We start from the raw sequence: 27,489 nt of genomic DNA on the forward strand, positions 1-27,489 counted from the left end.
TTCCGTGGAAGTACGGGGCAAAACCGATTGTCCGGGATTTTTTTACACTTTCTAACATATCCCATCATATAACTAAAGTCGTTCAATAAGTCCCCAGATCCACCGAAGACTTTCAAATTTCACCGGGGTCCCCTCTTAAAATTCAAGGGCCAAAAAAGAGTCAAAATATGAGAGTCAAAGTTTAAGGATCAAACTCTAACGGTCAATATGTAAGGGTCAAAATATAAGGATCAAAATTTAAGGGTCAAAATCTAAACTTCAAAATCTAGGGGTCATACTGTAAAGGTCAAAATATAAAGGTCCAAATACAAGGGTCAAGCTGAGGGCCAATTATTATTGAAGATCAAAATGGGGGCCAATTCTCAGGGATGAAATCGGGGATCCAATATTATCCCTCTCCCCTTGGCTACAGACACGTCGCAAATGNGGGCCCGGTCGCGCGACTCTGCTCCTGATCGTACTCTAGTGCTTCCAGAGTCCTCAAAACTTGGCAAAGCCCCAGTTTGCTGAGCTAAGCAGTCTCACGGTTTTCTTCACTAACACTGTCTCGTATCATCACTGACGGAGACTCAACAGTCAAACAGTTCATCATTCTGAACTGGACTCCTGAAAAACGGTGGCACTGCTTACCACGGTGTCCAAATAACACCGTGGGATTGCTGACCAGTGTCTGGATGACAGGAAAGAGAAATCATATTTCTCGTTCCCACCATCCAGCATTATAATATTATATTATATAATTACTAACTAAATCGACGTATTGATCGATCTCAATACGTCACAGTTTGGTTTTTTATTTTGTTAAATCACGTATATCCAATCGATATGTAACGTATATGCCGCATGTATGCACAAGGCGTTCCACTATTGAATGTCTAGACTGTGAGGGTGGCTTAGAGACGATATTTAGAGACGCTATTTTTTATGAGAATCGGAGAAAAGTTTCTAATTTTGAGTGATTTGTACTTAAATCAAAGTATTTGATTTGTACTTAAATCAAATTGCACTTAAATCAAAGCACATTCTCTTTTATTCTAAGGCGATCTCGGTTCTGAAATCATGGACTTTGGGGCCTTACAATTGGAAGTCTCGATTTTTTGGAATAAGAAGTCTGGGGTTCTTGTAGTAAGAGAGTTGGGCTTCTTGGAATGCGAAACTTGCGATCCTTAAAAACTTTTTTGCGATCCTGAAAACCCTTTTTTTCGGTTTTTTTTCGATTTTCTCATGATCTATATAATGGATCGTAAAACGAAAGCTTGACTTTATTCTTGGGAGTCTCACGGACATTTTGAAAAAAAAAATTTAATCGGATTAAAATTGGGGAACGAGGAACGTTTTAAAGGTAGAAACATGAAAAACGACGTTTTCCGTGGAAGTACGGGGCAAAACCGATTGTCCGGGATTTTTTTACACTTTCTAACATATCCCATCATATAACTAAAGTCGTTCAATAAGTCCCCAGATCCACCGAAGACTTTCAAATTTCACCGGGGTCCCCTCTTAAAATTCAAGGGCCAAAAAAGAGTCAAAATATGAGAGTCAAAGTTTAAGGATCAAACTCTAACGGTCAATATGTAAGGGTCAAAATATAAGGATCAAAATTTAAGGGTCAAAATCTAAACTTCAAAATCTAGGGGTCATACTGTAAAGGTCAAAATATAAAGGTCCAAATACAAGGGTCAAGCTGAGGGCCAATTATTATTGAAGATCAAAATGGGGGCCAATTCTCAGGGATGAAATCGGGGATCCAATATTATCCCTCTCCCCTTGGCTACAGACACGTCGCAAATGCCCACCAAATGAGGATCAAAAGCCATGAAATGACCATGAAAATCCGTGGCTTGGCCGTGGTTTCTTCCGTACGTGTTTTCAGTATACGCTAGCAAAAGAAGGAAACATCTCTAGCCCCACTTACAATAAGTCATTGATACATGGGTTGTCCCTCGTAACATCTCTCAAGAAACTCCGTTCTTATTCCATCCCTCGCATAAGAGAACGGAATTGCAGTTCCACTAATCTCACCGATATCTCCAAACTCAAACACTGCATTCCTCGTTTGCGTCCAACTTTGAGGGATACTCCCATTAGTACCCCAGTCAAAAACAGCCCAATCGCCCGGCACCGCATACTTCTTAACTCGGAATCCCATAATAAGCGAAAGTTTGCTCAAATATTTAGTGTTCGTCTGGAGTGGATGCAACATTGCCAGTACATCTTTCTCTATGAAAGCAAAAGTTTTGCTGACTGACGGATTAGGATCAACTTCTCGTTCCAACCAGGCCAATTGCTCCATCGTTCCAATATTTTGTCTCTTATTCGTGTACCATGTCTTAATATTGACACTAGCTTGAGGGCAAGCTTTGAAATACGAATGAACAATAGTCATAAGTTTTGGATTGAACTGGAACTGCGTATTGACAATATCATAGCCGTCTCTAGTTATGCCACACAAGTGAAGCTTTTGACGTTGGGCGGTCGTGACAGCAGTAGCTGGTTTCCAGCCTAACAAATTAGGAGTTGGAAAAACTGCATAACGGTCATAATCGGGGATGTAATCGGAGCTTAACTTCCACAGTGATTTGTGATTTTCTATAGCTAGATCCGCCTGAACTGCAGTGGCGACGATTATTGGAGCTGGAAAGGACATGTACATCCAATGTGTATCGCCATCCACAGATCCAAAATGACCACTTTCATTTGGCCATGCGATGAAAGAGTATTCGAAGAAGTGCTGAAGGTGAGATTCATTGTTTTTAGTTTCCATTACTTCTATGTCACCTATGGCGTTCAAGTAAGTGAAGACACCATAAGGAACCGAAGGTGCTATTGATTGGACATGATTAGCGAATTTCTGCTCGTCGTTAGTAGCCGAACCCTTCGCAGCTTGGATCTGCACTAGTCGGGCGTATAAGTGTTGAGCCATGTAGTAACGATACATTGAAAGGGAGATATTTTCTTGGAATGTGGGCTCTCTTCTCGCTTTTATCCAGTACTCGTTATCAACGAGTGGGAAGAAGGATTCGAATGTGGTTGCGAACCTCGAACATTGTGGATTCTGTAATAATGTCGATTGTTAATCTGATTAAACTGATATATAGGGGAGGGTGGGGTAAAATGGACACTTTTGACTTTTCTTGAAGTGTTCATTACGTGTTGAATTGTTCATGAAATGGAATATTATTTTTACAATTGAAAGAACAATTATTCCCTTTTGTGATAAGCTTAGACTGAGCTCAATTGACAAGTCTGTTTCTGAGTTATGAATATTTTTAAAAAAGTTAAAAGTGTCCATTTTACCCCACCTTCCCCTAATGCGTTAAGGGGATATATCATCTCATTCTTTCTCGTTTCTGCAGAGTAATTTTACTCTCTCAATTGCGCCAGAATGGAGAATGTATGAAAAATAGAGCGAAAATGATGAGAAAATTATTAAAAATCTTCATACTGAGAGGTATTGAATCTTGGGACGGACCTCAAAAACTCAGAGTTATGCACTGTTAAAAAATTACTCTTTAAATTTCAAGTAGAAAGTCTTGAAATTTTTAACAACGAATAATTTACATGGAACTTCCATTGATGTTGTTATTAATAAATCAGTCAATTTTCTTGAATATTCAATGAAATTTGATTTCTCAGGTTCATACGACAATGAAAATTACTGAAGATCGTGAAAATTCAGGCAACTTTTCTTCTGAATTTTTAATTTGTTGAAAATTCAATTGAATGTATTGCGTAATTTTCTCGATAGGTTTGAAAATCCAAATTGTCCTTGAAAATTCAATGATCATTCATCATGAAAAACTTAATTTTATTGAATTTCCACGATGAATCAGGAATTCCTTGAGCAATTTAGTTCGAAATTGAATTCAAGTTCAGAATATTGAGAATTCAACTGCATTTATTACTCAAATTTGAAAAAATTTCTGACAGTGTAAGAAGAATCGTTTAGAAAATAATTCACTTGTAAATTCCGGAATTCAACATTGGTGTTCATGGAATAATGCGATTTCATCATATATGAGATAAAAAACCAATGATGATATTTTATAAACCTCTAGTTCTTTATGTGCTTCAAGTTGGTGCTTTAAAAAGAAGTATTGAAATATTCAAACATTTTGTAAAGATGAATGGCATAAGGGTGCGCTATAGATTGAGACATACTACTTCCTCAAATTCCGTTATTCTGCTCCGATTTGAATCGAGGTTCTTTTAATAGCTATATAGCATTAAGGATAATCGGGCGAGCCCGAAGGGTTGGAAAAAAAGCAGCCATTTTTTCTTTTTTTTTTACGTGTTCTTTAAATGATGGAAAAGGCGTATGCAAAGTTTCAGACTGCTGGGGAGCATGGTTAATTTATTATGAATTTTTGAAAAAGCGGTCATTTAACCCGTGATCTTATGAAAATTACAAAAAAAACTGCAAAATCCAAGGAAAAAATACAGCCAAAGTCATGAAACTAGACACATTTAGAACATGTGATCAATGATTTTTTGAGTGAAAAACATTGTCGCCTAGGAGCATTGTTGATTAATAATAGCGAAAAAGTATTGAAAATGAAATTTCTGCGCACGCAGCCCAAACGAGCAGCAACGTCCCAAGTACCGATCGGGTGGGGGTAACGCGGTCAATTTAAACGTCTCTTGAGAGAGAGCGATGAAGCGTTGTGATTGGAGCTTCCTCGAGCCAGTGGTACCAGCTCCTGGTGAAAAAAAAAACTACCGACGATGTTGCCACTTTTTCTCATGGATTAATATTTTTTCATTTATTAAAAAAAAACAATCTGAAAACCATTCAATGCGTGGAACAGATAAATTTGATTAGCTCCAAAAATAATTTTTAACCAGAGATACTCCCTAATATTGCCTGAATTTTGAATCCGAATTGGAAAAAATTTTTTGTTCAGCGATTGGTTTTCTGCAGGAAAACAATAGAAACCCCTCCGTCTCACCTCCTAGGTTTCCTCCTCGCCCGATTATCCTTAATAGGATCGTGAGGAATTATCATAAGGACCTTTCAAAATCTAAAAAGGTCTCCGCAAAATAATTTATTCAATGACTTCCATTTGACAACTTTTCAATGTTTTGACAACGACAATGTTTTGAAATGATAATAACTCTTCCTACCTTACTTTTGAATTAGGGTTTTACCTGTTCACCTGCATTATCATCATGTTGCAAACTGTTACGACAACTAGTGTAAACACCTCGACTTTGATTCGATAGATTCACAACAATCATCCTAATTATTAAGAGGGATAATGAATGTTTATGTATCATTTTTTACAATCTTCTACTGGGATTTTCTGTTCGAATTTTCAGCTCGCGAAAAGTCAGGGCATGAACAGCTTCTCTGATAGAAGTAGAATGACTAATGAATAATGTGGGATTCGCGGACAAAAAAATTGTCTATCAACATCCTAATTGATAACTGTTGTGGAGAGCACAGATCTAGTTATAAAACCATTTTCCAACTTCCTTGCATTCTTCATTCTCAACGTACACGGAGAGAAATTTGGTAATATCAATTGGTCATATTGACCGCCAAGATTTTCATTATTCTATCAATGCATAATAGTGATCGAAAATTCTGCAACTATGATAATAATGAGAAATTATACTTCCATATTTTCAAATAGTCATTTAATCAGTAATGAAATCTGAAATATTTTTGAATACTCACCTAATCAACAATGAACTCCAAAATATATTCGAATATTCATCTAACCAATAGTAAAGATGGAAATATTTTCATTATTTGGTTAATGATTAATTTCATTGCTATGACAATGGATAATCGTTATTGAACTGTCATTCCCTGTGATGATAATCAGAAATGAAAACTTTCCATCAATTATGAAATCCATTTCTGGTGGGATTTCCTATGGGATTTCCTAAAGAATTCACTGTAGGTTTTTCTATAGAAAGTAACACACAAAATTGATTCTCGAATCCAATCGGTCACAAGATTAGGGTGATAAATCTGATAGGAAATTCTATAGGGGAAGGTGGCGTAAAATGGACACTTTTAGACTTTTTAAAAATTATTCATAACTAAGAAACAAATTCATCAATTGAGCTCAGTTTAGGCTCGTCACAAAGGGAAAGAATTGTTCTTTGTATTGAAAAAAATGATTAAATGTCATCAATATTTCAACCTCCCATTAACATTAAAAAAACAGCCAAAAGTCCGTTGTCCGTTTTACCCCAACCTCCCTTAGGGAATCCTATAGGAAGTCCTGTGGAAAATCCTATCAGAAAAATTCTATACGAAATGTTCGAATTCTCCATAGGATTTCCTATAGGAAATACTATAGCATTTTTTCATACGTGACCATTCGCCTATCGTAATTTTCTTCCTCATTGTTTACATTGTTAGAACATCCCAGTGCTGCCTCACATCAATAACTGGATTTCTGCTCCCTTCTTTATCAGCAGTCCCATAACGACCATTTATCATCAGTCGAAAGAATAAAAATCCTTTTCGACAATTTCCTATAACCTTCAATAGTCCAGAAAACAGTATATAAAACAGCTAAAACATCAAATCTGAAAAATACTCCTCAATCTCTCCATAAAAATCCACAAAAAAAAGAACTTTTCACCCCCTGACCTAAATTCCCCTCCAATCGTAGCAGTTTAGTCTTCAGTTCTCATCAATTATTAAAAAAACTCGAATGTTTATCCCCGGGTAACTAACCAACACACTCAAGCCGGCACCGGTGACTTTCTCCATTTGTGAGACCCCCACGAATGTCAGAAGCGAAAGATAATAAATGCCCAAAACGCCTCCGCGGGGCAGGAGACGTTGTGCACCCTCCAGACGTTCTACGATCATTCTTTATAATTAGTGCTCGTGAGCAGTGATTTTCATCAATTTACGATGTTCGATGCTCCAAAATTTCGCACGAATTGATTGTTCAGTGTTAATTGTTTTTTTCTGTTTGGTGATACATAATATAAGGGATAAGCAGTGAGACAATCAGTGATGATTCACTTGTTGCTTGTTGCTGCCTTCCTTGGCTTCTCCAGTGCCTCCACGTTGACTATACCACCTCAGAGTGCTCTTGTCGTCGGGTTCGAGAATGCTTATGAGTTATCACTACTTGCTAATACGTTGACCGATCAGGGGATCGATGCAACGCTGATTGTAACCGCGGATGCTGGGGATATCTATGAGAATCTGGTGGAGGTTGAGGTGATCAAACTGAATGTCAGCTCTGAGGATGATGGGAATCTCGAGAGGAAGGCGCTGAGGGCTTGTGAGGCGCTCCTGGGGAATCAGAAGATCCTCAAAAGGGTTGGGGAGATTCAACCGACTTTCACGATTTTTCCGGCTATTAGGTAATCACTAATGGATTTAATGACCCACCTTACGGTGAAACTTTTTTCATGCTGAAATCGACATTTAGACGATAACTGCTAGCAAATTCTAGAATATTCTGAAATATTGTCGAAGCACCGAGAGAGTACATCGATGATGAAAAGGTCTTGTACATTAAGAGAAAAATCGAGATGATATCACAAAAATCATTTCTTGAGCGAAAAACATCGCATGCATATTTGACCAATTTAGGGTAAGTTTCAGACAAGAAATCGGTGGTCTTCGGGCTAAGGAGGAAGTTACTGAATGAAAAGGTGATGCCTTTTTTTCGAAATAAGATAATACCCCTCTCTTTTTTATTCCTTAAAAGACAAGAATCGTTTGAAAGAAGGGAAAGAAGATGAAATCTTTGGCTTCCGGATGGATGCCGCGTTTGGATTCAGCGTTGCGCCCAAATGCGGCATCCATCCGGAAACCAAAGATTTCATTAATCATGGCCGCGAAAGCCTCAAAACTAAGGGAAAGAAGATATTGCTTCCCTTCAAACTCTAAGCAATTGGGTGTAAGCGACGGATATATTTTTTTAATATCTGGAGGTTTTCTTCTGCATAAACTCTATTCATTTAGTATGAAAGTCTCTGATTTATGATTCACTGAATCGGAGCTTTTAATATTTTTAGTCATTTTCTCATCTTCTGACACAAGAAAAAACAATTTCTTCTCACGCACGAAAAAATTTAATAGAAAAACCTATCGAATTCGTTAGAAAATTATATTGAATTTCAATTAAATTTTCTATTAGTTTTTGGCTGATTCTATTGACATGTTCAATAGAAAAAACTCAATAGAAAAAGTTAACAGAAGTCGATTTTTCTGTATAATTTATTCTTTTCATATATTTTCTATAGAATTTGCTCGACTCAAATTTTCTAAGTTTTTTTCATTCTGTTTTTCTTTTCTTCTCATCAAGAAAATCAAACGAAAAAACTTGAAAATTTGAGCCGAGGAAATTCTATAGAAAATATCTCAATGGAATAAGTTATATAGAAACATTGAATTCTATTGACTTTTTCTACTGAATATTTTCTATTGAACATTTCAATAGAATCGGCCAAAAACTGATAGAACAGTTCAATAGAATTTTCTTACGAATTCGATAAGTTTTTCAATTAAATTTTTTCATCCGTGCTGGCAAGAAATTCTCACTTTATCATGAAATGTTCATGTTCAACTCATGAACACTTTACCGAAATCTCATATTGTTTGACACATTATCCAGAATTCTTATCCCAAGAAATTTATACTCAAGAGATGAGATATTTAGTGCAAGAAATTAGTTTTGTGATATTATGACGATATTTCTTTCAGTGTAGGTAAACGCTCAAATCAATTGAGAAGGTTTGATAAATTTTTATAAATTTTTAAGGAGCTTCAGAATGTTTTCGAATATGCTAGAAAGAATAAGTAAGGCTTGAAAAAGTGGGGAGCTCTCTAGACGATTACTGAATTCACCAGAACATTTTGTACAACTCTGCATCTTTCTACAATTTTCTAGAAATACCAATAATTTACACGATGAACGAAGGTAGAAATTGAAACGAAATGTATTTCGATAAAATTTATGTAAGATACGGCAAAAATTACCTGAATCGTCTATAAAAATCCACATTCGTAAAGTAGTTTTTACGTAATTTTACGGAAAAATTGCTCAAAATTAATGTAAAAATTCCCTCGCAGATATCTACTGTATCGGTCTAGAGTTTTTATAACTTTCTAGAATCTTCCATAATTTTCCGACGCATTAGATTCTGGATTAATCGTGAAATTCGCCTAAAGATTTCTACAACATTCCTGAGTCTTCTAGAAAATTCTGCATCGGAAAATTGGAGAGTTTTTCAGATAATTTACGAATTTTCCAGAGGTTTTTTTTGTAATCTTTTCACCATTTTTGATATCTCGAATTTATCCAAAACCCTTTTGTGCAGAGTGAAAGCCTCAGAAAGCTTTATGACAACAATTTTGTTGTCTTTCTTGCCTTGTTAGAAATTTATTCAAATTTAAAAAACTGCTAAATTTGAATTGCTCATTTATCTCGCGATTTCCAAAGAATTGAGTTTTGCATATTAGGCGATCATTGATTGTTGAATGAAAGTTTGAATTCTCTAACTTTAAGTATTTTTAATTCTCTAATTTTGAGTATTTTTCTATCAAAATTGTTCAGTAGAAATCTTCTATATAACTGTGCCTTTGGTATACAAAGAAATGCGTTTATAAAAAAACCGTCCATCGCCCTCAGACTGCCAACTAAAATCAATTTTCTTACCTCTTGATATAAGATTTGTTTTCCTACTTGTCTCGTAATTTTTTCTTATTCTAAGACACGATGCTTGTCTCATCCCCTGGGCTCGATTTATCTCATCGAACCCAGTGGTCTGGGCTCTGGGAATCAATGAGGAACATTACGCTGTCCAAAAAACAAAAATGGGAATCCCCATTTTCACTGAAGGTATCTACGAGAGATTCTGGGCAAATGTCAATACCCAGAGGGTCATCGCTCGAGTTGAATCGAATTTCGTGAACCCAGGGTTGAAAATTGCTGGTAAATACGTCTCGAACGTTGGAGATACATTGGATGAGCTTTATTCCAATGTTGAATTGCTACTTTGGGGTGGCGACCCCATTCTGAGAACTGATTTTGCATCTTTAACTCAGAGATTCGTCGAGGTAATTAAAGTACTGCATAAATAACTTGAATTTTGAAAATTAAAACCTGAAATAAATTCTAAACGGAAGGTAATGGGAATGAAACATTATGGTAAAGTTCGACTTTACTACGCAATGTCATTATTGCTTTAGTTTCAATTGCTTCTAGGTCGGCTGTCACCATTGCAGAGGAGTCCAACCCCTGCCCTCAGAGCTCCAAAAGGAACTGGTGGAGTTCAGACTAGGGACAATTGTAGTCTCCCTCGACAAAAGTCACACTGACTTGATAAAAAGCATTGCAAAGAGACTTCCTCAGGGCAGACGGGGTCAAGCTGTTGCTTGGAAGAGCAAAAATGTGAGATTCACCGGGGGAAAACCAGAAAACCTCTTTGTACATTCAAACGTTGATCGTCAAGACCTTATAGGTACGTTAGAACCCTTTCTTACCAATTAATGTGCTGGATTGTGTTGACATCTACAACTCTGTTCGGGTGATCAACCCTTTCATCTAAAAAACTACATTCGCGAATTGCTTTGCTAACACGTCTAAAAGGAATAAGCTCTAATGGAGAAATTCATCAAGAAACTTTATGGTAAATTGTATGAGGTATAAAATATCATTCGATGTATTCTCCTAAAACTCATTATTCTTCAAATATTTTTAAATACTTCATTTTTGAATGTTTAACTCATCGATTGTTAATTCTTGAATCATCGTAGTGATAAGAAATTTCAACGAAAAACTTCTAAAGTTCTTAACTATAGGAATTGAAATCTTTTTTCCAAATATTGCTCTTGACATTTTTTTTTAAAACCTACTAGTTTTCATGATATTCATTAAATATTCAGCATGCAATTTTTATTCTAGTCATCTTTCCTTTTTTGTTTTGCAACTGTAAAAGGATCATCTTTACAATCTATTTTGCAAGCAACTCTGAAAAGAATGAAATTACAAAAATTCATTGATATCAAAATTTGTCCTTCTCCCGGCCAAATCTTGCGGTTCTCGGCTATTTTAACGTCCTCAATGAATTAACACAAAAAATCCATTTACTCAAGGGGTAAATCTCACTCCTCATCAGGGCAATTACTTTATTCTCATTTACTTAAAAAAAAAATAAAGAACATATAAAATATTACCATAAATGCCTATTTCAATATTTACCATCAGTGATTCTAAATTGAGACATATCATATGATTCAAGGAACTATAAATGAATTTAATAAATATTTCATTAAAACCTTATTATAAAAATTCATTAAGACCTTTTGATAATCATCGTGACCTTTGAAAAAGTCCCTTTCTAAACCTTTCATTGTCAACGTACTGTTTTAAACATAGGGGAGCATGGGGCAAAATGAAACACGGGGCAAAATGAAACAGTGGGAAAATCTCGTCATCTAAAGGAGATAGGACATTTTTGAAGAGAACCTTTTTTGTAGCTTGTAAAATTCTCTACAAAAAAGGTTTTCATGGAAATCCTCCTATCTCCCTTAGATCACAAGATTTTCTTGCTGTTTCATTTTGTCCCGTGTTTCATTTTGCCCCACCGTCCCCTACTCTGACTAATTTTTTCATTCTCGAAACGTTGAATGATGGCCATGAATAAGTACTGCCAGGTGAAGAATGAAATTTCTTGACTATAAAAATCTTTTTATTTTCTTCTAAATCTTTTAGTTTTGAAGATACGCACACAATCTCTGTGTAATTTTCCGATGTCTTTTGCACTCTAAGAGTAGATAAATTATTTAAACAAAAACTGTGTGACAAATACATTGAACACTTCTCTTATTTGCAGGCTACCCCAGAGCAAGAGTTTTTCTCAGTCACTGCGACGACACTGAGCTCCTAGAATCCGGCTTCCACGGTACTCCCATCATTTGTTTCCCCAGAAATCCTCACGAAAAACGCAATGCCCAACGTGCCGTTGAATTAGGTTTCTCCATCTCCCTAAATGACGACTATTCCGTTGACAAAGTGGTGAAAACCTTTGTAGAAATTCACGAGAGTGCACTTTACCGTGAGAATGCGCGCAGTGTTTCCTTGGCAATCAGAGACAGACCAATGCCAGCATCAGATAGAGCAGTTTTCTGGCTGAGATATGTAGCAAGAAACGAAAAAAGTTCCATTGAATTTTCCCCAGTGGACAGAAAAATACCAGTGAAAACATTTGCCGAGGATATTCAACTTTATATCGGTATTCTACTGGGTACTATTTGCGGGGCACTATTTGCTGCTACTACAGCACTCACCTGGTACTACCAGGGACGAGAGAGTAAGAGTGTCAGGAGCAAAGGAAGAAAGTATAATAGATGAACAAACATATTTAAGAGATGAAAAACTTTATTCTGTTGTTATACCCAACTCAAGTGGAGCATTTATTTCTTTGCATGTAGAACAAAAATGTATAATACTTATAACTTTGACAATTTTTTTCATTAAAAATTTTGCACATTTTTTTTTCAAATTCATGTTTTTTTTTATTGTTGAATGAACAATTTACCTGACATATGGGGCGTTCCATGCTATTTAAACGGCGAATTTAATTGAGTAGGGAAGCCGCAAACTTTTGAACATTTATATCTCTAATATTAATTTGACCTATCGCGATTTATCAAGTTTACAATTAAGAATTGGGGATTCATTTAGTTGAGAGCCGAAAAAACCAATTCCATTTTGGAATAAAGAGAAAATGGAATCTGCGTAAAATGGTGATTATCGTGGAAATGAGTTTGTAAGGGTTTTTTTTTTGGGAACGTAAAACAAAATTTTTTGTAGGGAAAGAATTTTATACGGAAAAGATTGCGTGATAATTTTTCCTATCATCACTGATTACAGAGGGAATTCATCCATCCAAAAAATCCTCCAATAACAATTCTGCCTATTTTTTGGGAAATGTCTTGGATACGCTGGAGCTGAGAATAAATTACGAAAAAATTATTTTTGCGAAGAACTGCATTATCTATTAGGCTCAAAAGTCTTTTTTCCCGAATTCAGGAATTACTAATTTAAAACTATTTTGCTTGGCAATTCCCAATTCTGAACCCAAATGGTAAAACTAGTTGAGTCAAATTTGAGAATAAATCCTTAATGAAGATCTTCAAATTTAAAAAACTTACAAAATTTTTCATAAAGAGCCTATTTCGTAGAGGGGAATGAAAGCTGAGAAATTGATTTGTCGCGTTCAAACACTTGAGTGGAACCGAATCGACATGAATCGTAAGAAAATCATTGAGAGTGGTTTCGCCTGCAATAGTAAGAAAAAGGATAATCGAAAGATGTTGTTCTGTAAAAATATCAACATTAACTGAAAAACAAATAAAAAATATTATTGAATGAAAATACTCAATGGTTACATGGACAAATGGTGTTTCATTTATGTTTTTATAAATACACTTAATATATACGTGGCCATACATATACAAATATATTAAGCCTAAAAATACAGGTTTCAGCCTAGGGCTATGTCGATCAAATTACTGGTAGTACCACCTAAGAAAGTATTTGACACATTAGAAAAAGCTAAAGCTATATATAATATTTATAATATATATATTATCGTGAGGAAAATAAATTACAATTTGTCAATACTGCGCTTTGTATATCGTCGTATTTTTTCATTTAATAATAATTAAACTCTATACTAAATTTCTTAATACTACTGTCTATCTATCATTAACGTCCATCTATTGTCTAACTATCGTCATAAAGGAGAGAATAGTCACCACATAGAACACTTCCTATTAGACACATTTTTTTACTTAATTAATTCATTTGGACGCAGGGCTATTTGGGGGATTCAATTCACGTTTCAACTCAGAATAAAATCCCTCTATAAATATATACACGTTTAGTATTTTTTATAATAATATAAAGTAATAAAAAAGGAGTTTATGTACATTCATTGGCAGAATTGATATTATCTTTTTCACTTAGCAAACTCCGAGGCTCCACAGATAAATTAAAAAACAGGACAACCATTGACACATTAAAATCACGCCCATAATTACGTATTTAATCAGCGTAATTTTCCCATCTAGGTAATTAGAAATTAATTAAATATCTTTCATACACAGCGATGCAACATTTTGCCTCTCTCACTCTTTCGTTTCTCTCTTTTTTTTTCGTATTTTCTTTTATTCTTTTCTGTATTTCATCTTGCAGTCGGATTTAAGAGAAAGATTAATCTCTAGATTAAGTTAAGTTGAATTCCTCTCGTGTTTTTGGGAAGGAAGAGGGAATGCTCAATTGCAGACATGCTCCTCACGCGTGTGCCGACATAATTCGCACTGCACCCTACAGCACCATACAAATCTGCATTTACACTTTTCCGTGACGTCGCGCACTCGAGTTTGGTAACCACGACCACAGCAGAGAAGTCGACAGCCGTCCAGACCCATTGAGGTTCGGTTACATATTCGACCCCTTGTTCCTGGTATTCCTAAACTGAAATTGAAAGACGATAAGGGGATTAATGCCCATTTTCTTTATCATGCAATTGTCTTGTGTTCAGATAATTCAGTAGCGAAGTGGTAAAACGGTTTAAGGTCCGGGTGTACTATCTTTCGAACGTTATCTCGATGTTTTTTTTCATCTTTCGTCATCTGAAATGTTCAATTAAGTCCTGCATCAAGCAGAAGTTTTGGAAAATTATGAATAAATAATCAAAAAAAGTAGAAGAAATTCTTAATTTTTTCAAAGAGTATTTTTAATTTATATTCGGAATAAGTTGAATAACAAGAAATTGAAAAATGTATCTGATTTACGGTGACAAATGGCGGCCTGTCGCCCAATATCATGCAGGGGGAAGACTGATTTCGTAAATCTTTTCCCAAACTGCACAGAGACATTTATTACGGAAAAGGCTCTTTGAAAAAAGTTGTAATATATTGGAGAATTTTTTAATCACACTTTTATCACATAAAAATGGCAGATTACTACATTCCACTGTTTTGAAAATTGAGATATCTAGCTGTCACTTCCCATGAGGAGTTAGTGTTTTGTTATCCACCATGGAAAATGACAGCTAATAGATAATTTGCCACAGCGAATCAGATATTTGTAATTTCCACTTTTTTCAACTCATTCAGAATCTCAATTAAAAACGCTCTTTGAAAAAGTTCAGAATTGGTTCTATTTTTTTTTATCATTCTATCATAATTTTTGGGAATTTCTACATGATGTACCACTCAATTGACAATTTTGGATTACGAAAAATAAAAAAAAATCCAAGTAACATTGAAAACTCGTTTTTTGAACGAGTAGATTTAGAATTATTTCCCCATAAATTCAACAAGTTATTTAATGAATCTGAAGACAAGTTTGCGAAGTGTGTAAAAGTAATAGGGAATGGAGGAAATAAAGATAAATGACTTACGTGAGATTTCGCTCGCAGTAATCAGGACTATCTTCGAGATATACCAGATCGGTTTTATTTGGTCGTTTGAGATCAGCGCGAGCCGGCCTCAGTCTGGGTTGTCGTCTTCCGCCTTTCTGTGCCACACGTACCATTGCGGCGCCCTCGTGAAGGGCTGCCAGGGCTGTGCCTGCCATTCTGAACACCGGGAGTTTTCGCCAGCATACTCTCACACTGCACGAGCCACTCATCCCTAAAAAAAAACATTGAATCAATCATAAAACTGAATAACTCAGTGGAGAATAGATAAAACGTCTCGTTGAATGCTGAATTATCTCGGTACTGAGTGGTTTTACTGCTGATTACTGTTTTTGCAGAGAATTTCATGTCTTTTGACACTTTTTTCTAGACCAACTCATTACGGATATCGATAAAAATGAAAGTAATTGACAATATTCTGTCAAATCTAAATAAGTATTTTTTAAATCGTGTGCAACAATCATTATCTCGATTATTACTGTAGCATTTACAAGAATGACGCAAGTGTATCAAATGAAACTATTCGAAATTTTTCTTTTCACTTCAATAATATTTTTGTTGAAAATGAAAAAACTCATAGATTTTTTTAAATGACAAATTTGCTATCATATTAAATAAATAATTAATCCTTTCCAGATAAATCCTCTACTAGAACCAATAAACGATTATTACATGTTAATAAATTAGTTCTATTCACCGTCTGAATAATGATTTTGTTTATAACTAAAAGTCTTCATTTGAATCAAGGATTCCAAAATTACATCTTTGATGCGTTAAGTTTGGATGAAAGCTTGATTACGAGTTATTTGAATAATGCAGTTTACCTGATTCAAATGAAGTTTGTTTCAGTCAAGTGAACCATTTCCCTGGGTGTACTATTTAAAATCATTATTAAGTAAAAAAATGGGTCGATACAGTGTCCCCTCAGTTCATAGGATTCTGAGAAATTTACGAAATTATTTTTAGGATTCGAATGCATTGGAATGATTTTATCGATTGTCCTTCACCTCAATGATGAGTAGCTATAGGAGTCATAATTTATTTTTCTTTGTAAAAAATTTCCTCCTTGTGAATGATTTCATGGATTTCTCTCTAAATTCACTTATTTCCAGGAAATTCTTGAATGATTCTGTAGAGTTCAAGTCGTTCCATCGATTCACGCGCGAAAAAATTTGATTGAATAACCCAGTCAATTCGCTAGACAAATCTATTAGACTTACGATTAGTTTTTGGCCGCTTCTATTGAAATGTTCAATAGAAAATCTTGTATGGAAAGTCAGCAGCATTCCATTTTTCTATACAACTTAATCTATTGAAATATTTTTTATAGAATTGCCTCGACTCGAATTTTCCAAGTTTTTACCTTTCTATTTTTCTTTTAAGTGAACTTTTCGTCACGCTCCGTGTGCCTAAAAGTCCAATTTCCGCCACATTGTGATGAAAAATATTGTACGCGAAGCGTGCCTAAAAAGTTACTTTTTCGCACAGCGTGATAAAAATATATTTTTTGATGGGGAGCCTCCAGAGCTATAAAATAAGAACGACTTTCACCATTAATTTGACATCATTACCATGACACTTGCAAACACGCTGCATCCTCGAGCGCACAGCTCGCCTTCCAGCCTCACTGTCATGTTTCCTCATGAGTTGTCCCGCAAGGGTCTTGGGTCCCTGCACCACTCCATCCTTCACCGGCTCCTCTGCACCGTCCGACCATTCCCTCGAGAGTTTCTCACCGAAATGTATATCCTGGAAATAGCAAATGAGGTCACGTTTAGAGCATTGTCATCCTCAAGTACTCGACGAAATCCGCTGAACCATTCCGCGGAGGGGGATTTTAGGACAGTGCAAACATTGTTATCTGGGTTTTATCCCTCCCCCGGAAAATAGTGTCAGAAATATTTCAACCTCGGGTGAAGACAAATAGCTGTGTTTCAATCCACAAATGTGAGCATGTCAGTGACAGACCAAAAACGTTGTAATATCTCGGAGGTTCTTGTCGAGAGGCTCGAAAAACATTGTACGGGGAATAGTACCTGAGAGGGTTGTTGCAACTTAACAAGCTTATACTCCCCTTTCCCCGTCGGTTCTACAGGGGTTAATCCCCCTTGTAAGCTTGGCAATGTCTACAAGGGGTCACCTGCTCACGTGAAATGCATCCATTCACCGTTGACACACGACTTTTTAGCTTGTTGATGTGGAACGATGAAATAAGAGTCAAACAAAGATAAAAATTGTCTGATATCGCTCATTTCTTTCGTTCCGATGTTTACACTGGGAAAATATTCTTCAATTGGGACTTGAATTTGTTGAGGAATTTCTATGATAAAAGTTGATCTTATGACGGATGATTTTCGGTAATTTATTGGAGATGTATAGCTCACCGCAGACTTTTCTCTTAGGTGATTCAGAACAATTTTCTGTTTAGAACTTGATGAAATTGAAGGTTGCGCATTGTGTCATTGAAAATTCGAAAGATTTTATTCTGAATTCTGAGAAAGAAGATATCTTATTGTTCTCCAATATTTCTTGACATATTACGAAAATTGGTTTTATCAACACAAGAGTTTGACTTTCTGTCTTGGAGACTAAGGGAGAGTGAGGCAAAATCGACAACTTTTGACATTTTTTCTTCCGAATGGACAAATACAATCGTAAAATCTAAATATTCGTTTTTTTTGTGTCCGGATAACTATAATAATTTTCATCTCAGGAGTTCGAATATGCTATTTTTAGAATATACCCGGATGGGTGTAGATATTCGTATGTATATGCCAACACGCCAAAGTTGAGTTCTATCATAGCTACAATGAGCAAAAATTTCAGATTTTTATCTACAAACTTTACCGTAATTATGTTGAAATTTCTAAAAATTGATCATTAAAAACTCCAGTTGTCACATATGTACATGAATGCGTGATGCTAAAAATATCATTTCCTCGCATTTTCTAATATTCTAGACAATTTGCAATCAAAAGTAGAAAATCGAAAAATCGGCCAAATGCAAGGCTTCCAGTCGGAAGCAAAAATGATTTCTAGAGGCATGAAACTCTCTCTTTATCGTGAAGTGTTGATGTTCAAGTTATGAGTACTTCACCAAAATATTATATTGTCTGCATCATTATGCGGAAATCTTGCCCAAACCGATTTGTCTTTAACCCTAGTCTGGTCACCAACCGCGTGGCGACGACTCTGGTCACCTACGCGGGGATTCCCCGCCGTGTTATTTACGCTCTAGCGTTGCCGAATTCACTCTACACAGTCCGCGCGTGTTTAGCGAGTTTCCGGCAACGTCGCGTCATGGGCAATTTCATTTAACATGGGAAAAAATTATTCACCTGTTCGAAATAATTTGTTTTCGTTTGGAATTTTGGGATAGTAGATTGTACACCAACACGGAGAGAAATATTCAAGAAAAATTACGGAACATTTCACGTAATCCGCAAGCGAGAATCATTTTCAGTGAATTTCTATAGGAATATAAGAGAATAAATCTGAAACGTTCAGTAAATGAACGAAGAACCCCGGTTGAAACAAAAACTTGTGCTAATGTACAGTTCGACTCGGCTCACGCGTACGTGAATGGTGTCGATTGTGGCAACCACGCGGATTGTGTCCCTCTGTTCGTGTGACTCCTAACCTGGCAGAATTCGTGGTTTGTTTTATTGAGTACGTTGCCACGTCTCGCGTACTGAACTCACTTGTCCCGGCCATTGGGGAAAAAGACCAACTTTCTGTGATGATTTCTCGGAAATTAAATGGTCAATCAATTTCATTTTTTTCAGTAGATTGATTCACACTATTTCTACACTTTTTTTTTAATGAAAAATGTCGAGTTGTTTTTTTTTTAATTGAAAACAGTGAAACTGCATTTAACAACGTAAAATTAAAAAAAATGTATCTCATGTTTGAGACGGTCAATTGCAATTATAATGGGCTTATTTCACAGCTAACTCTTAGAGCTATCTACGATAAAAATTGAAAAAAAATGCCGAAAAAAAAGTTACACGACAACAACCTTAAGGAAAAACGACGCGCGGCGGAGTGTCCCTCATATGGTGACCAATCTAATCGTTTTGTGATATTATGCGAATATTTCTCTCAGTGAAGAAAAGATGCGAGGGGTGATGAGTAACCCCAGTCTATCCCTAGAGGGGTAAATCCATATTTGTTCACTTTCAATGAATCTCATGGTCTATATACCATCGACAGATAACACTATTATAGAAGCAAAAACAATAAGGAACGGCTGTGATATTCTCTCAGTCTTTCATGCAATAATCGTATTATTCTAGAAATTAGCACTCTTACCTCACTACAGCCACCCCACTGCCAATTATTTGGATGACGCGTCCTCACTCGATTGTCACAAGAGCAGTCGGTGAGTTCGCCCCTGGAGCACGCTCTGGTTACGCTGTAAGCGACAGCAGCTGCCGATATTGCGTACACAAAAGCAGCTTCACGACTGTCTGTGGAAATTAATGGATCCAATTATTTATTGATCATCCACCCGATAACCTGATCTACAAATAATAGAAACACATTATCGTCATCACCTATCATTACTCTAATCTTGCTCTATTACTCTAATGAACTAGCTAGTGACTTCAGAGTCATCAAGAGTAATCAAATTATCTCATCAACGAATGATTAATATCGCTTGTTTTATCTTCAATTTAATTATAGAAAAATAACATCGAAATTGTTGACCAGATGATTAATCATTGGAGGGCATATGCTAATGTTTTTATAATTGATGCGTGTCATAAGGTGTTGATTATCTAGTTTTTCATTTTTGATGCTTACATCCAAAGAAATGACGAAGTTCAATCAGATGAAACTCTTTATTTGCAGTTTTTTCATTCATTTTTTGGCGGATGTTAATAAACTCATATACTTAAGGATATCCAAATACTTCTGCTATTTTTCCCCAGTGAAATGCTTTTCTATTTTTGTAGTCGAACATCAGACTTTCATTTAAGTTCTATTTGACCGTAAGTTTCCGGACATATTGTCCAATAATCTTATTATTTAAACTTTGCAGGTCTGAATTTGAATCTCGATATTGAACGATTAGAAAACATTTTAAAAATCTGAAAAAAAAAATTGAAACTTTGAATTTGGAAGAGAATTGATGAAGTAATTTAAAATTTGCAATTTTTGAAAATGACGAGCAGTCTTTATGAATAATTTATAAACAATTAATTTTCAGTCGTAAAACTCATTTGAACGAAATCGTAACAAATTTATTAATATTCCGCATTTTATCAGAAATCAATTTCATGCCTAAAAAAAAAATTTCATGCCGAAAGTTTGAACAATTTCAATTATTTATTTATCAACAACGAATGTTTGAAAAAATAATAATTCTGTGGAAAATGTATAATGAATGACGCTGAATATTGATAATTTTTTTCAAATGTTTCTTACGCAATTTAATTAATTTAATTAAATTGGAAAATTATTTGATTTGATGTGAATTTCACTTGATCCGAATATAGCCGCAGTTAAAAATTAACTTTGAGTTTGAATAATAGTTATTTTCATCACAAGGTCCACAAAGAATTTTTTGACGAATGTGGCATTGTAGGCCGAGCTGAAAGCGAGGCCTATAATCACATTCGTCAGAAAATACTTTTGGACCGTGTGATGCATGCAATTTTTCGTCAGAAGGCCCGTAAACCGCGATCAAACCGAGCGAAGCGAGGTTAGAATCGCGGTTTACCGGGTCTTCTCACGAAAAAGCCTTATTGCGACTGAGACTCATTTATTTGATGCCAATAAAACTTATTTAATTCAAAAATGAATCATTCTTTAGAATGTACTGCTGAATTTCTCAAATGACTCGATTTGGAGTTTTCTTTGCTTTCACTATCGATCGTAAATGTTACGCCTGAGCAGGAAAGACAAGAAAAAATTTCTAATTTGTAATTTTGGTCCATATTCCGCTTATCAAGTAATGTAATATGATGTCAATGTATATTGTTTCATGTACTGTAATCTTTTGTTCACAGTAATAGTAAAAAAAAGAGAAATTCATTTTTTATTGTAATAAAAAAATACATAGTTTTGTAAAAAATATATAGGACAGTATATATGTATATAGTACATAATACATCCCGAAAAATAAAAAACAACGTAAAAAACAAAAGAGAAACGCAGAAGAAGATGAAGAGGATTATGACGATTCCGAATAAATTATTCAACAATTAAATTCTCATTGTAAAAAACGTTGAAACCGTTCATTTTTCCTGCATTATTTTTTAAATACGGATTAATGATAGTGAGAAACTGTTAGGTTTTAGTATTCTGGTACCCGTGGAAAAAAAAACGCACGCGAACCGCGTGAAATTTGATCGTCAAATATCTCTCGATAATGTCTCGCCAAAACGTATAGTCGATGAGAAATTTCCGGAAAAAATAATTTCTTTAAATGAAAATTGTTGATGGACCGATTGATTATGGAATGCATCAATATTTTCCACTTACTGACTAGCATAACACCGCCAAATATATTCTCGGGATTTTCCGGTGAAATTGAACAGTTCCATCTGGCTGAGCGGAACTGGTGCTGGCACTCCTCTATCGCAAGCCTAGCCCCTGCACTTATTGCCTGTAAACGACAGAAATACAGATTACTCAATGAACAGAGACAGTTTATTTATTCTCCTCTCCTCTTTTCATCTCTTTTCAATATTCTCCCCATTCCATTCAATTGCATAACATCCGTTCCTTTCAGTTTATAGTCCTGGCCCGCTGAGTCCCATGTTCTCCTCAAAATTAAAAAGTTATTTAGCCTGTTAATTTGACGCCAGAGACATTCTAACTCACTTCAAACTCTGAATATTCATTGAGACTTCTCTTTTCGAGAAACAGCTATAGGCTGAGAAAATATGTGAAAAAAGCCGATGGGCCAGTGGTCAAGAGACCCTTCACACTTTTCACGACACGAACGAGGTTTTTACATTAGGCAAACAGGCTTTAAAAATTTTCGGTGTGAGAACATGAAATGAAAGAAAAAAAGGAAAAAGGAAGAGGAAAAAAAACATAACATATTTAAAATATTTGTGAGAATGTTCACGATCGATAAATTAAAAGCGATATTAAACGTCGACGATTAAAATTCTTCTCCTCTTATTGAGGTGTTTTTTTTTCGTCTTATTTTATCATTTTTTCACTGATGTAAAAGCTCGTGCGAAAGATCAGAGGAGGGAACTACAGATATAAATGATCGTCCGTACTGCATCAGCCCGTTACGCCCAGGGCTTCACTTTTTTTTTCATTTTCTCCTTTTTTTTCCACCTTTTTCATCAGATACGGTCGAGCACAACTCACCTGAAGAATCGGAGGCGAGCGTGAACATATCCCCTGCTGTTTGACAGTCAAGTGTGAGCTCTTGCAGTTCCTTTCGGCGCTCGCTGGACCAATGACACCCGCGCCAATCTTTGGCGCACCGTCGGGACCGCCTGGTACGCCCTCAGACCCAGCTATTCCAGGCTCAAGGCCCAAATACCTGAAAAAAAAAATAAATAGGAGATGTGAATGAATGATATGAGATGATTAAGGATCCATTTAGAAATCAACCTTTGGGGGGGGGGCATGAAAGGAATCGGAAATAAAGGNAATCGGAAATAAAGGCGGAGAGGGGGAGGGGGTCAGGGTGGAAAACCAATTAGGAGGGGAGAACCAAGTGCGCCAAAACGCAACTGTATAATTAGAGCAGGCGGCTCTGGGGTCTCGAGATTACAGGTCGGTGAGGAGGAGAATCTTCTTGCTAAATCGCTCGCGGGCTCTTTTAACCCAAAAATGAGGGTAGGCTTGGGGCAGAGCAGAGGCGTGGGAGGGGAAGGGGAAGAGGAATGCTGAGGTTTACAGTTCTCAGATTTTATTGAAATCGATAATCAATTTTTGTGGCTTCTTTTGATCAATTCTTTTCTTGTGAATTGGTTACTGTTGAGGGACAATGAGACAGATGGAATGAGAGGGGTGGAGGAGGGGAGGGGACGTTTTTGTGGGGCAGGAAATGTAAAGGAATTCAGAGGGTTTTTAGGGGAACCGTAAATTAGTTTGTGGTGACATTATTATCAAGATGATGAGAGATTCTTGAGAGAAAGTGTTGGGAGACCGTTTTCCGGGGGAATTTTGAGAGGTAAAGCGGAGGAATTTTGAGTTTTTGGCGAAAACGCTTTTTTATGATTTCTTGCGTTTTAAGAGAGTGGTATGGCCGAATTTATTGCCCCTTTCCATTCTCTGTGTTGAAAATTCTTGTGTGTTTAATTAGTAGATGATTGACAAGAAAAAAAGATAACGAATCCAAATGGAAGAAGACATGAAAAAGCAAAGGGATGAAGAAATTGGGATTTTTCAATCTTCAGAATTCCACATAAATGGACAAAAGTCTCCTTTTCTCTTCATCAGCGGTTTATTCTTGGACGGATATAGAGTTAAGAGCAAACTGAATGAATTTTGCGATTCCGAAATGTATCACTTCAATGTTTAACGAAGAAGATATTGTTGAATACGAACAAATTCATTTCCAAATTAAAAATTTTAAATTTAAATATTGAGAATTTTCAGTTATAATACCCCAAGACCTTCAAAATTATCGGAATATTTCTCGATAGTTTCGTTGCAAACGAACGAAAGTGTTAAGTTTTGCAGGCTAAAAATACCGAGTGGGTAGCACGGGGGATTTTTCTGCAAAACTTGACACGTTTGTTTGTTTGTAGGGAAACTTGAGGGAAATATTGCGATTAATTTTGAAGGTCGAGGGGTATTCGGCGGAGAATTTTCCGGGACTGGATTTTGACCAAGCGGAGCGCAGTATTCGAGGGCTTCTTCCAACAAAACATCCAATTGGTTAGAAATAAATGAAGAGCTACCATGCAATTATCAGATGCAATTTCCAGAAGCTAGTGTGCAATTTCCGCAAGTAATACCACGAGAGCTTCAAAATTATCGAGCAATTCCCGATAGGTTCGTTGGTGTGCAGGGAACCTTGAGGGAATTGCTCGATTAATTTTGAAGCTCGAGTAGTATTCGGGAGGGAATTTTCCCATCCAAATGTCGGCCAAAAAAATTGCACTATGAGACAAAATCCATCTGACAGTTCCAACCAGGGGTTCACTCGACCACGGAATCTTTTGTTTTCCACAAATATAGTCAACATGAAAAATTACCAGTTGAATTATCAAAAATTATCAGCTGAATACCGTGTTGACTATATGAAATAACAGTCGAACAGTGCAATTCTATTGGCTGACATTTGGATGAGGAAAATTTCCGAAAAAATTTGATAACAAAAGAGTATTGTGACCTCGAACACTGCGCTGTGGTTGGCTAAAATCCAGTCCCGGAAAATTCTCGAAACAATTTTCCTACACTGTTAAAAAATTTTCTCTGAAATTTCCAGTACATTTAGGGGCAAAAATATCATGAAATTTTAGATTTCACTGACAATTCAATGTAATTTGGCACTGAATATTCCTACTGGATTAGAAATTCAAATAAATTGAAGAAGTCTCGCCTTTATGCTGCTTAAAATTTTGGAATTTTACAGAATTTTCAGTAAAACCTGGAATTTCATGATTTTTTCCCCTAAATCACATTCAGTGTCCTAAAAATTGGTAGTCAACTGTCCATGAAATTTCATTTTTTTTTCTAACAGTGTATTGATAATCAAAAACTGCAGTCTGAATTGCAGATATTTTTGGTGAACAACTTTGAGACGCTTACAAGAAGAGAAATTCTTTAGAAAAATTGTCGTGGAAAAAATCCCAATCCACCGGCTATGAAGAATTTTCGTGCTACTTAATGAAATTTCCAATACGAGCCTTTTTTTCCGTGCTAGTACTATAATTCAGTAGCGAAGTGGTAAAACGGTACAAGTCAATTTTGACTATTGACCAGTTTTCAATGAATATCTCGGAATCTAAGGGAGATAGCAAAATTGTTGTTATAACCTTTTTTGTAGAGCCGATTGAGTGCTACAACAAATGTAATTCCGAAAATTTCGCTATCTCCCTTAGATTCGGAGATATTCCTCAAAATCTCAACTGAGAGATAAATCGACTTAAACCCTTTTACCACTTCGCTACTGAATTTTTCTCGAGAATTTCTCTCCGTCTACAAATATCTTAGAATTGTTTGCCAAACATGTACGAAATGCCGGCAAAACGCCTGAAAAGTCAGACTGTCTTTACTGCGAATTCAAGATTACGCAAGAATTTCCCTACAAAGAATTTCGTGTGTAGCAAACTGACAACAACACCAAAACTCGACACTAAATTCCCATACGTCAAGTGCTACAATTCAAAACATTTCATTGCAAAATCGCTTCTTCGAAATGACTTAACGGTTTACCCTCTCGCAAAAAAGAAGAGCCAACTGGAATGAATGAATTTATCTGATGCGAATGAACTTTTTTCCAAGTGCAAGTATTTTTATTGCTCCTCTTAACGAGGTAAACGATCATTTTATTGGTTTCAACTACTTGTTGTTCAAGGCCCACTCACTGAATGCCCTCCCAGGAATCTCAGAAAGCTACATTCATGTTCATCTATACTTGAAGTATCCTAAAAAAAGTATTTGTTTGACGTGCAACTTTTACGACTTTACGAGTGCACATGGGACAGTTTAACGCGCATTCTGACGAATTCCACGTTTCCCGCTGCATTTCCTGGATTCAAGGGTGTTCCCCACTTCCCAAGTTGAAACAGACAGAATCTCCAAGTGAAGACATTTTTTCCTTCACTTATTTTCTCTTCCATCTCAGCCACAAAGAAGAGAATATGAAGAATTAAACGCATTAAAACGTGAAAGTGAAATTTTATGCGTCTGTATGCAGCAGCTTTCACCCTACTTTATTGATCCTTTTTTACGGTATTCTCTTTTCATCGTCAATAAACAAAACCCGGAATCGATAATACCGTAGATTCCATACCTGCACAGAACTCAATCCCCGTATAAACATGAAGTTATTGGTGTTTTGGATTGTATCGGTGGGAATTCAATGTTTATTGACATATTGGCTCTTAAAGGCACCCGTCTGAGAGCACTGGATCACGCTATATTGGAATCAATAAGCCTCCAGGATGCTCATCTTGGATATTCGCAGAAACAACTCGGGGACTTTATTGAAACGGATGAAAAAAATGTCTCAATAGACTTGTATACCGTAGACTTTTATGAGGGTGAATCTCTTCTTAATAATTCTTCCATTCCAATTGACTTTGGAGATGAAACTACACTGAGAAATTTTTTTTTTTGCGAATTATTGATTTACGTGAGAAAAACATTTACTTTTTCAAAACTGTATTTCTCAAATCGCGTCATTCCAGGTGAGCCTGATTAGGTTTCAATGATGACAATCATGTTGCTCTAGAGGATGACTATGTTGCACAAGTCAAATTAATGCTACGGTTGACAGTGAAAATTATAAAGGAAAAAAAACGAATCGATCGTTCCAATTACGAAAGAGAAAACGATGAAAGTATAATCGATCCGCAATGAGGATGGAAACAAAAACAAAAAAAATGTAAAGAGAAAAAAAGGGAAGAGGTCTCGTCCCAAGGGGTAATAAGTGGGGTGGGTGGAGACAGCTCGACAAAGCGCCAAGTGGATGAGAAAAAAATCCATATTCAGATTCGATGACGCATTCCATCCACCGAGAATTTCTATTCATTATATTTGTGAAAAAGGATAATAAAGACGAAATAATTCATGTATACAATGATGATTATTATTTCGAGAGAAGCTTCCCTTATAGCGGTGGCTGGCAGGATGGGGGTGAGCATGGGTGGAAGACCAGAGGTATCCTGTTGCCGTCATAACCACGTCAGTCGCGTGCTTTGTTAATGCGACAGTGATAGGGCCCATTTACCTCGGAGGATTATGAGCATTCAAAAAAATGTGGGAGAATAATGGGGTTAATCTTGAATGGATAACAATGGCAAGTGAAGCGTGTGAAGGGAAAAGGATTATTTAGAAATTTGGAATGGAGAAATTTTAGTCTTCCTAGGAATTTAACCCTAGTTTTATATATATATATATATATATATATATATATAT

At 36.0% G+C, this 27,489-nt stretch overlaps 3 protein-coding genes across 3 annotated transcripts in view; 1 reads left to right on the top strand and 2 right to left on the bottom strand.

Annotated features, from left to right (window-relative positions):
* Positions 1–1,921: 1,921 nt before the first annotated feature.
* On the bottom strand, positions 1,922–5,238 carry LOC107036369. The gene is made up of 2 exons (XM_015254309.1): positions 5,149–5,238; positions 1,922–3,055 (listed from the first exon to the last, which is right to left on the bottom strand). The coding sequence occupies exons 1-2, from the start codon at positions 5,236–5,238 to the stop codon at positions 1,922–1,924; spliced, it is 1,224 nt and encodes a 407-aa protein (XP_015109795.1).
* A 1,267-nt stretch (positions 5,239–6,505) lies between these two features.
* Positions 6,506–13,615, top strand: LOC107036479 (UDP-glucuronosyltransferase 1-8). The gene is made up of 4 exons (XM_015254463.1): positions 6,506–7,341; positions 9,700–10,045; positions 10,194–10,449; positions 11,824–13,615. The coding sequence occupies exons 1-4, from the start codon at positions 6,986–6,988 to the stop codon at positions 12,339–12,341; spliced, it is 1,476 nt and encodes a 491-aa protein (XP_015109949.1). The 5' UTR covers positions 6,506–6,985; the 3' UTR covers positions 12,342–13,615.
* LOC107036370 (protein Wnt-4) overlaps positions 13,383–27,489 on the bottom strand; it is a 61,122-nt gene continuing 47,015 nt past the window's right edge. Inside the window, exons 2-7 of the mRNA XM_015254310.2 lie at positions 22,756–22,933; positions 21,910–22,033; positions 19,732–19,889; positions 16,992–17,169; positions 15,403–15,634; positions 13,383–14,471 (exon numbers count right to left, since the gene is read on the bottom strand). Coding sequence (XP_015109796.1) covers positions 14,270–14,471; positions 15,403–15,634; positions 16,992–17,169; positions 19,732–19,889; positions 21,910–22,033; positions 22,756–22,933 — 1,072 coding nt within the window. The 3' untranslated portion in view covers positions 13,383–14,269. The remainder of the gene's footprint in view (positions 14,472–15,402; positions 15,635–16,991; positions 17,170–19,731; positions 19,890–21,909; positions 22,034–22,755; positions 22,934–27,489) is intronic.

This window comes from Diachasma alloeum, unplaced genomic scaffold (genome assembly GCF_001412515.2).
Source record: "Diachasma alloeum isolate Michigan unplaced genomic scaffold, Dall2.0 Dall_scaffold_00209, whole genome shotgun sequence".
Classification (NCBI taxonomy): Eukaryota; Metazoa; Arthropoda; class Insecta; order Hymenoptera; family Braconidae; genus Diachasma; species Diachasma alloeum.

Excerpts from the sequence above, each read along its gene's own strand:
- LOC107036369 (XM_015254309.1), bottom strand. The coding sequence starts at position 5,238 with ATGATTGTTGTGAATCTATCGAATCAAAGTCGAGGTGTTTACACTAGT. Across the intron at positions 3,056-5,148 it reads ATGATAATGCAGGTGAACAG|AATCCACAATGTTCGAGGTT; the intron begins GTAAAACCCTAA and ends ACATTATTACAG.
- LOC107036479 (XM_015254463.1), top strand. The coding sequence starts at position 6,986 with ATGATTCACTTGTTGCTTGTTGCTGCCTTCCTTGGCTTCTCCAGTGCC. Across the intron at positions 10,046-10,193 it reads TAACTCAGAGATTCGTCGAG|GTCGGCTGTCACCATTGCAG; the intron begins GTAATTAAAGTA and ends AATTGCTTCTAG. Across the intron at positions 10,450-11,823 it reads TGATCGTCAAGACCTTATAG|GCTACCCCAGAGCAAGAGTT; the intron begins GTACGTTAGAAC and ends TCTTATTTGCAG.